Source organism: Zerene cesonia, chromosome 10 (genome assembly GCF_012273895.1).
Source record: "Zerene cesonia ecotype Mississippi chromosome 10, Zerene_cesonia_1.1, whole genome shotgun sequence".
NCBI lineage: Eukaryota > Metazoa > Arthropoda > Insecta > Lepidoptera > Pieridae > Zerene > Zerene cesonia.
This window is the reverse complement of record NC_052111.1, coordinates 7,436,473-7,447,746: the sequence shown is the minus strand read 5'-3', so window position 1 is coordinate 7,447,746 and position 11,274 is coordinate 7,436,473. Positions and strand designations below refer to the sequence as shown.

At 32.0% G+C, this 11,274-nt stretch overlaps 1 protein-coding gene across 2 annotated transcripts in view; it reads left to right on the top strand.

The window, feature by feature from the left end:
* The window catches only part of LOC119829429 (protein scarlet-like), a 55,765-nt gene that overhangs the window by 8,254 nt on the left and 36,237 nt on the right, over positions 1–11,274 (top strand). For both annotated transcript variants that reach the window (XM_038351915.1, XM_038351916.1), the window contains exons 2-3: positions 6,474–6,709; positions 11,126–11,174. In XM_038351915.1, the coding sequence (XP_038207843.1) occupies positions 6,493–6,709; positions 11,126–11,174 (266 nt within the window). In that variant the 5' untranslated portion in view covers positions 6,474–6,492. The remainder of the gene's footprint in view (positions 1–6,473; positions 6,710–11,125; positions 11,175–11,274) is intronic.

Here is an 11,274-nt window from a genome sequence, read left to right as displayed (position 1 = left end):
GAGGAATCGGTCAAGCCGTTTCGGAGGAGTATGGCAACGAAAACTGTGACACGAGAATTTTATATATATAGATGTACAAAAATATTAATGATATGTTGAAACAGTTATATGGATTTCTTATCCTCAATTCGACTTTTTTTTTTTGTTTTTCGTTAAATACGTGGGGTTTCAACCGATTGGCAAGATTTTTTTTTTTTTGCTTGGTAAAAAATTTTTAGTATTTGGTCCCATTTAGAGGAAACCAGGTATACTTTATGGTTAAATTTCCAATAAATTTTATAAAAACAATCCAATATCTAGTTCGGTTCCCTCGGGAAAGGGAATTAAATCAATATTTTCACATTGTTGTTACACAAGAACCTCGTCAGTTGATTTAATTATTTTTTTTAATATACACATAATATGTTGTACTGTAGAAATTTCAAATTATATAATTTTTTCCTCCTGTAAATAACAAAGAGCAATTTAACACTTCGTGGATTTCGAACGTCCCGCTCTGCGAGATAGTAACGACAAGTACTAAATATTACCATTTTTTTGATACTAAATTTGTTTCTGATTCATAGGTCTAAATAGATTTATCAATATTGTTTGACCCCCAGCGAAGTGGGTACGCGGCCGTACCTGGCGTATTAGCTGTATATAAGTGTATATCTATTATACATGTTATACCTATAACACTCGGTGAAAATACCTCATCAGATTTATAAATTTAGTAAGTATAGATAGCGCAAGTCACAACAGCACGAAAATATTTTCATAGTAATTTTATTTCATCTTGACTGCCTAACACTCACACAGCACTCTATCTGGCAATGTTGACAATATTTATGACATAGTATTTTGCATTTTTGAAATGGTCTATATGTCTCGAACTGTATTTTAAATAAACAACAAAAAATTATTTTATATTCGTACATAATTCCAAATACTCTTGTATTTCAAATAAGTCACATCTCTGCATAGATTCATGAGATTAATGTATTAATTATAATAATTATTCGGTTAGCAACAGTTGATCACGGAACGCGGCACGTGCCGATGTAAATAACAAAATTAAAATTTAACAAAAAAAATTAATTGGTGATCCTAATACGTAATATATAACAATATATTATGTTCGATCACACAAAATATGATGATGTTCAGTCTTATATATATGTATATTGATACCATAATGTCTTGTATCTACGCATTTCAATGATTATAATATGAAGGGAAGGGTTTTGTTTTTTACCAACTAAAAACTGTATCACCGATTTTTTTGCTTTTTAATGTACTGTATTTCTGAATGATATAGCATATATTTTTGTCTTCATCACAATCATCAGTCCATTTATTCCCTGTTGGGTTACACGCCTCCTATGATGGTACAAACCATAATCCACCACGCTGGCCAAGTGCGGATTGGCAGATGTCTCCTGATATTTTTGTTTACCCCTTCTAACAGTGCTGATGTAAATAACAGACAAATAAATGAAAAAATAATAACTTCTTGGTCTCGAACACCCAACTTTTCGATTCAAGTCCGAGGTCCTGACCACAGCTAATAGTTTTTTTTTTATGTCACAGTCGGCAATGGAGCTGGTGGGTCGCCTGATGGTAAGCGCTACCACCGCCCATGAACATTCCTGTTACCTACAAATGGATTGCCGACTTTAAGTTGTGAAGGGATAAAGAAAGGATTGATGAGAGGATTAAGGAAAGGACTGGGAAGGGTAAGGAAAAGGGTGTGGGCCTAATAGTTATAGCATTCCTGTTTTTATCCCTGATTAAAACAGGCGGTGTCGCCTAGTGATATAGCGAATGAATAGGTCAGTTAGTCTTAGAGGAAGAAGTTATAAAAATATCCTTAGTGACAAAATGGATAAAGTTAATAGAGTATCAATTGAGTTTCGTGCGTGAATACAGGAAGTGATTCCTTACCATTCATAGAGCGTCTAATGTATCCATTACAAACTTACAAACTTTCTCGAATAAATCATACACTGAACCATCTGTTTTTTGTTGAAATATGCTTTCATTTTTTAGTCCTATTGCATAAAGTGGAATTTGGAAATACTAAAAAACTTAAAAGAATAAATTAATAGATCATAAGGCGGGTTTAGAAGCCGTGCGATTACAATATATCTGTTCTTAAAGCATTCGCCAAATATTTTTTTTCATTAAATAATATTAATTATAAACTAAAGTAAGATAAATTTATATGTTTTTACTTGTGTATGCCGGTAGGCCAAACCACATTCATTCAGTTAGTTTTCAGTGATTCCTTTGTGATGCCAATACCTGATGGGAACAGGAATTCACTTATATATTTGTATGTAGTTTTTATATGATTAAAATACATATTTCAGCTTTTCGCGAATGAATGCTCGCATGAATAACACCACCTCCATTCCATATGTTTACCATACCTACATAATATTCAAACAAATCATTACAATATGACAGAATATCTAAATTTATAATTCGCTCGACTAGCAAAGCGCTTCAATCACGGGAAAGTTTCATGACAGTAATTGCTTAATCAATCATAAATAATTGTGGAATATTCATTGAGTGTCTCGTTAATAAATTCTTGCGGCTTATTTGTTTAAACGTTTGCCATATTAATATAATTGATATGTTTTAATCACGCGTCATGGGCGTTGTACTTTGAGAGGGCGTGGCTAACTCTACACCTATTGGAAACGATTGCGCAAAATATGATACTAGTTTCTATTACAGATAGATTAAACCCTATCTATTTAAGTTAGTGTAGTTAGGCTTTGTGCTATGTGCCACGGAAGTTATCTAGATTTTTGTATACTGAAATATTCATTATTTAGAGATATTGTGTAAGATTTTGAACTTTGAAGAACTCTGTTTAATGGAATTAAGTAATAATGCTTTGTTGTAATATAAAAGGTTTTTATTTGATGCAAGGAGAGATCAATCCATTTATTTCCGAAACAGACGTTTTTTATGACGTATTCGATAGGTCAAGTAACTTATAAATACTTTTATTTTGGAAATAGGGTTGCCCACAAAGAGTTCTCGTAATGGACGTATAAATCGCGATTATAGCAGTATACAAAACATATGGTAATTTTTGTAATTGAACAATATTTTTCTATTCAATCGTTATTCTTGACAAATGTGTTTTTTTTTAATAATTTTGTGCAATAAAAATGACTAAAGTCTTTAACCAAAATTTCTCCCGATTTCTAAAAATAATATATTTAAAACACATTCCGTTTATTTTACAAATAATTCTTAAAAATTGCAAGAAAATGTTTTGACACATAGATGCAGATCTTTAAAATATCAGAAGTGGCAACCCTGTTCACAACTGTTGTGTGTCAACTCTTGCTATTTTTAAATTTTGCTTTTGGACCTGTTTTGTAATATTGAACTCAAAATCTGAAATGGTGTTACGTTCGACGCGTGAGCACGTGGATAATATGAATCGCTCTTACTTATGAGTAGGCTTTCGCCGGCGACTTGACGTGTCGTATATTATAAAATTTCAAGTATTTTCAGTACTGAGTTCTGTCTGTGTTGATCTACTTGTTTGATAATTTTTTCTTAAATAACTGACTTGAATAATTTTTTCAAAAACAATGTTTTGCTACTTTATTCTTAAATATGTGAATTAGTGAAACAACTATCTATTTTTATTGTATTTTTTAATTATAATAGGACAGACTGCTCCGCGGTTTCATCCGCGACAGGACAATAAATATAATAATTTACAGAAAACTATTTCTGCAGGTTTTATTCTGATACATAAGGTACATTACTCCTGAATATCATCAAAATCCTTAAAGCGACTTTTGGGTGAAAAACGCTACTTTTATAATATTATAGGTAGGATAGGATATTATTTTTTTAGTAATGTTTATATTTAAACACACATAAGTTCTGTGTTCGAGACATAAATGAATCATTCGTGAAAATTCCCCAGGCTGGAATTTAAATTTTAAATTTAATTTGGATTGTACAGGATTTTAAATTTAATTGTTGTTTAATTATTGATCCAAAAGTAGACGGAACGTGAACAGTATAATTAATTAATCGCTTTTCAAATCCGTGGCAGTGATAAGCCTTAAATTTATATCATTTTTATCATTTACATAGGTTAATATATTAAAAAATCATATAGTATAATCTATCACATAGTATATTCGTATAGTCGTCGATAAGCTGAATTTAATTTAACTCGCTTATAAAATACTACATGGCTTTGACACGTAATTATGAGAGCAAAAAATCCCACTCAAAGTCGACCTTGAGATCGTTGGAGATTTATAATTTTATTATTATGTTAATTAAGATGTTTTTTTGTAAATTATTCTTACGTTATCTATGCTTTTAGGTTAATTTTACGTTGAAAACTTGAATAATCTATTATACTTGTATAAGATAGTAGCATCATAATGGGTGGTTTGTTTAGTAATCGATTTAATGTTTTTACTAATCACTAAATGAATACGCAAATATGCCCGTGCTATATTTATGTATCACTTTGAAATCGGTCCAGCAGTTTTTAAAATTGGCGTTCAAACAAACGCTTTAGTTTCATTGTATTAGAAACATGTCAATATAAACTGCAAACATACAATTTTATGAGGATAAAAATCTAAATGGCTCCTTGTGCGATAGCTAAGCTGACGGCCCGTATTCTTTTTCCCTTCTTTCCCAGTCTATTCCTTTATTACTGTCTCTAATTTTTCCCTTTCCCTAATTCTTTACGCATTCATAGTACTACTTCCTACAAATATGCATAGGCTGTGGTGATCGCTTACCTTCCATCAGGCAGACCACCAGATCGCCTGCCCGATCTATCATAAAAGCAAGCACCTGTGAGCGTTGCCATGGGTGGGATACTGGTTTTCTAATTTCCAGCATATTCTCATAAAGCACTGAACAATTTTAATCTTTTATTATAGTCGTATTTGTTTACTCAGTCATCAATATAACTGGTTCTTGCATTCCAAGTGTCTTAACAACAACCCAAACAAATTTACCTGCTAAAAAATAAATGGTCAAATGAGTGCATATTTTTTGAAAAAGAGCATAATTTTATATGTAAAACAAGCTATAATACTTAAGAAATACCCAATAAACGAATTGAAATGAGTACGAACTTTTTAAAGTGTCAATTCTCGTGTCGATTCTTCTGGGACGTATACTTTTGAATTTGTAGTTTAAAAAATCTATTCATAAACGATTTAAAAAGGGCACATGTATGAATGGGAAAGTTTTCAGTTAAAGTTTGAGTAAACATCAATATATATATATTTTTTGTGATAAAAAAATCAACGTGCATGTGCATGCACTTTTATAACTTTCACTTTTACTGTATTGGCATAATTTGATCGACAAGAGTTGTTTGGTATTAAACGCTGTTTCAATGTTGTCAATTGCGTGTATTATAATTATGTCTTTTTAATATTTGCACGATATCTGTTTCACAAGTTTATAAAAATTAAATGAATTGATATGATTTTGTTGGGAGGCAATTTGAAGAAACTGGACGAGTTTAAGTTGTCACTTGAGATACATTTCGGATAATGAAATATGTAATTTACTCTGTAGTGAGAAAGAGATGTACATTTTTAATCGTTTTTAGACGTTTATAGAACACTAGCTGCGCCTCGCGGTTTGACCCGCATAAGTCCGTATACCGTAGGAATATCGGGGTAAAAAGTTGCTTATATGTTCCTTTCAGTTATCCAGCTGTCTACATACTAAATTTCATTGCAATTGGTTCAGTAGTTACAAACAAGGTATAATTCTATACGACTTAAGATTGAATAAGTCATAATTACTGGCTGGTTACGACGATTGCATATCATAGCTTATCTTATTTCAAATTCCCGTCTATAAATTCGATTTTGCCAATAATGGCATTGGCGTGGCATGAGATATCGGGTGTTTATCTCGTTTACTAATGATCTCTGGCTATGCTTCGTTACTTGCAAATATTCTAATGTCTAGATCATTTGATAGGTCTATCAGCTCTCATTTCTAAGTTGAATGACAGGAGCTAGTGCTCATTACAATATAGGATGACAGGAACTAGGCATAGTTTGAACTAGTGATAATACTAGGTGATTATACGCGGGGACTACGCCCAATGCAACTTACTTCAACTTTTACGTGTTTTATTTGCGGAATGTTGATTTAATTGAATTACTTTTTTCTCAGATAAGATAATAAAGATTTGTAGTATGTAGCTTGTATTTTACCCCTATTTCTCTTTTTATTGCAATACTGAATTTATAGTCTAACAAATTTAATTACTATCTGTAGTAGAACAAAAGCTTCGTTTCTAGAAACTATAGTCTTAAATGAAGTTACGTTCATTTAACATTGAAGAAATGAATCGTTTTTAATTTCCACATAATACAATGTTATTCATAGGTTACTATAATCATAACTAAATCTAACAACAATAAATAAGCCAAATGCAACTTCTTTGTCCACAGAACCAAATGCGAGCGTAAAATGAAGGATCTCGGTCTAAAGATACCCAAGTTGCCGACGCGAAATGTGCTCACCGGCGCAGTTGTCAACTGGGACGACGATGAGATGGCCGGCCTTGGGGACACGCCTGAGAACCTCACGCTGGCGTGGAAGGACCTCTCGGTGTACAGGAATAAGAAACACCAGACGAGCATATGGCGGTCGCCGACGTATGAGGAGGTTAAGGTGCTGCATGGAGGTTGGTTGGGACTCTTTGGAAGTTTATGGTCTATTTTTACACCTACAAATTCGCCCATGCAATGTAGTATACATTTAAGGAAAACCCGTATTTTATTTGCCCTGGGATTTCAGGGATATAAAAAAAAAATACCAAATAAAATCAAAAAATACCAAATTTGTCTTGTTACCAATATCATCGGCGTGAAGAAGAGACAACTAGTTATTTTCGCATTTACAATAGTTATACATCGTCAATTCAATCAGCAATCTCTGTGTTATTCTTTGTAAGATTTTATAGTTAAGGGTTTAGTATTGAAAGAAGGCTAACTATCGCTTGTATTATGTTGACCTTTCAAACTCCGCATGTATCGAAAAGTTTAGGCTTCTCTACGGCTTCTGATACCTATAGCTGTGATGAAGACGTGTTATTTATTATTAAACGTTATGTTACCTTAATTAATACACGATTGAATTAATATGTCATAAAATTAATGAGGTAGAATTAAAAACAAATCCCGCATAAATTAGTATAGTGTAAGAATAATCGTATCGTAAATGGTTTAATTGTATAAATCTTTATATTAGAAATTTTATTTGACTTATAAAAAGGACCAATATAAGTAAAAAATTAAAAGTTTGTGCTCATGCTGTCAACGGTCGCTTTCAAGGACAAGGGATAAACAATTTTAAGTGTTTTGGATTCCCTTATCTATAAACTTTAAGAAGGTATCCAACTTTTATCATCAAAAGGATGAAAGTTGTAAATTATGTACATGGGATGAAAGCAGGTGTCTACGAATAGCATAACTTTTTAGAATTAGTTAGGTATTTTAAGACATTAGAGTAATGTTTAAAAATAGAAAAGCATCAAAATTAATAACACGCCAATATACGAAGTGCAATATACATTTAGACCTATTTTTTTAAGTTTAAACAATAATTATAAGAAGAATAACTGTGACTATATTGTTCAATACAATCGGGATATTGTTGTCAATTATTTATGTCTATAATTTACTAAGTAATGTCGAACTCAAATCGTGTTAATCGAACCCAGATAATGAGCTACTTACAAGCCGCATTACTGTACTAATCATTCGATAGAACGAAAGACAATTTTGCTTTCTACACAACATTAACAATGTTATTTTATCGGCATAAAGCGAATCAACGAAGCGAATAAAATCATTTTAATTGGTACAAGCGTTCGTTAGTCCAGCTATAGACCTATTCTTGTGTTATTAAGGCCTTGTTTACGGATCGACTGAGCGTTTCGCTTAACGTGCAATAGAATCTCAAGCGACGTGCATTTTCGCTCATTAAACACGTTTAGATACGATTTGCATAATTTAATAGTACCTCTGAACATTAATTTAACTGTTTTCTATATCGTTACACTCAATACTGCCGAGATAATGTGAATTATCTGTGAGTAAAGTTCTAGAATCGAATATACATGGAAATTAGATGCAAATATAAATGTAGGGATTGCACGGGTGGCATGTTTCTATTTGTAGATACCAATGTATTTTTATTTTAGCTTATCTATTGAAAATGTAGCCTTTGTTTGCATATTTAGGTATTTTCAACCAACTTTAAAATCCAATTTTGTAAGTGAGTGAGACTTTTATGATTGTTTTTTATTTGTAAGTTGGTGCCTTTTGTTGACTTTAAATTATTGACGCTTGTTTCACTATTTTTGTGAATAAAGCCAATTGAATTGTAATTATGGACCAGTAAATAATCTTTATTAATATCGTATGTATACTAGCTGTGCCTTGCGGCTTCACCCATAGCGTATATTCTTACTATACTATAGATACTATACTAAATAATATAATAAATGCGAAAGTAACTCTGTCTGTCTTTTCTTAACGCCTTAACCACTGAACTGATTTGGATGAAATTTGACACAAGTGTACCTAATGAGAAATTTTGAAAGAATAGAACAAGTGTACCTAGTTAAAGAAGAAAGAAACGACATAGGACAGTTTTTTTCCGGGAATCAAACGAGAACGGGAACTGTGCCTGTAAAACCTCAAGACTGTATATCTTCTATTTAGTCTATCTAACACTGAAAGCAATTCAAATCGACCAAGCAGTTTCTGAGATTAGCGCGATCAAGCGAACGAACTTTCACTTATATATTATTAGTTAGATAAGTATATTTTTATGTTTCGTGAACCGCTCAGCTCTTATATCTCATACAGTCTCATTTCATGTATTTACATTTAATAAATCAGCTGGTGTAAGTGCAGAAGCATGCATTGCGTTATGTTTCGCTATGTAATTAAACGAGAACAGAGAAAACCAATATCGGTCTCATTAATTATTGATTGAGACGCATCAAGGAACTGGGTTGCTTTTGTTTTCAGAGCGAGTTTGTGAGAGTGATGATCAATTATTTGTAATAAGCACCCGAACGGATGATTCGATTTTGTTTTTGATTTAGTATTATTTATTTGATAGTTGAATCAGTCGGGATTGTTCTTAGCTATGTTTGCTGACCATCAGACAAAGATAACGCATCCCCAAAACTGGATGAATGAATATTTTTTTCTCAATATAGGTATTATATAAAGCAACTTCTTTAGAATACTATAGGCTATGACAAATAAAGCCAAAATGGCCGCCAGAACATAACTGGGTCGGGGTTTTTTTTAATTTTATATTCAATTTACTTGCGGTAGATTATATCTTACTCTTCGCTCTCCTGTATCCCTGAACTTCATAGAATAGTTCATAACCTGGATGTTGAATCCTTCTCTGGGTTAACTTCGGGACTGATAACGCGAAATAACAATTACCTATCTATGCATGAATTAAAAATTAATAGCCTAATTTAATGCTAAAGCGACTGACTCGACTAACTCAGCTATTTTTTTACGTTTTTGTTAAGTCGCAAGGAAGGTTCTTGAGGAGAGAATAAACGTACCACGGGTGAAGCCGAGGCGATCCGTTGGTATTACATAAATTAAATTTGACAAAAACGTTACAAAAGCTTGTCGTTTTGTCCGAGATCCAAGTAATGTGGACAGTTGGATAGAGTTTGTACGTAGAAGTGAAATGTAAATGCCTACCCGCTAACTTCTTATAACTAAATGGTTCAATTCCTTTTAAACTAATTGTTATCTGGACTGGAGGAAAGTGCCTTCAGTTAATTGATTAAATTCACTTGTGATAGAAGACACTTCTCTTCCATAACTATGTCTTAGGGTCACGCGATGGGATCTTGCTCTATTATCTACAGGAACTATATCTACTTACACTTCTTAACCGACTTCCAAAAAAAGGAGGAGGTAATCAATTCCACTGTTTTTTTGTGTACCTCATAACTTTACTGGGTGAACCGATTTCTATGATTCTCTTTCATTTAAAAGCTGGTATCTGCCATACGGTTTAATTATATTGTATTTAAAGCATTAGCTCAATTTATTTTGTTTTGTATCTTATTTATTCTTTAGGTATTTTATAATCCTATCCTACTATCCTACTAATATTATAAATGCGAAAGTTTGTAAGGATGTGTGTGTGTTTGTTGCTCTTTGACGCAAAATCAACTGAACCGATTGCAATGAAATTTGGTATCTAGACAGCTTGACAACTGGAATAACGTATAGGCAACTTTTTATCCCGATGTTCCTACTGGATACGGACTTACGCGGGTGAAACCGCGGGGCGCAGCTATATATATATTAGGTTCATTTACCAACTTATAATAATTTCATTACCAAGACAACATGATTTTAAACATGTCAGCCAGACTATATTAAACGATAAATTTAATATCCGTATCGAACAATCGAATATGACCATAAATACACAAATATATTCAAAGATTCCTAATATGTATATTTATCGTGCTAAGAAACAAGTTTAATGTTATTAAGATAAATCTAAAATCATATTTGATACATAATATCGATCCATTACAATTATGATTATGCAAATTTGACGATTTAGTTTTATTCGCTGTTTCTATTATAAAATACGAATGTGTGTAACATAACATTTGCGTATTCCAAGATTAATAATGGAATGGATTATTTATATTTTTGCATATTCTCTATAACGATTATTTATCAAAATTCGTATATAAGAAATAGTATATACATCAATAGTATATATAAAAATAGTATATATGTAGCCAGATTTTAGATGCGGGCGGATGTAATTGTATGATGAAGAATACGGGGTTTCAAGAAAATAATCAAAAATGTGTATATAATATAACTCTAATAATTATAAGTAAAACAGTTATATGTAAGAAAGTACACAGAAACCCTCTAGAATAAAGGACTTCATTTATCGAGCACGGGATTAATATAGGCAAAATAAATATAAAAATGAGTTTAATGTCATGTACTTTCGGCGGAGTTTCTTGGTATTTTAGTGTATTATTATTGGTTTGTTTTAATGTAATTTCTTTTTCTAGTGAGTGGGGTGGTGTCTTCCGGCAACTTGGTGGCTCTAATGGGTTCAAGGTATGGTATATAATATACATACATATACATATAAATTTTTAGTATTAATTTATTATTAAGAACGTACTTATAATATATACACTCACAGACGTATTTAAAG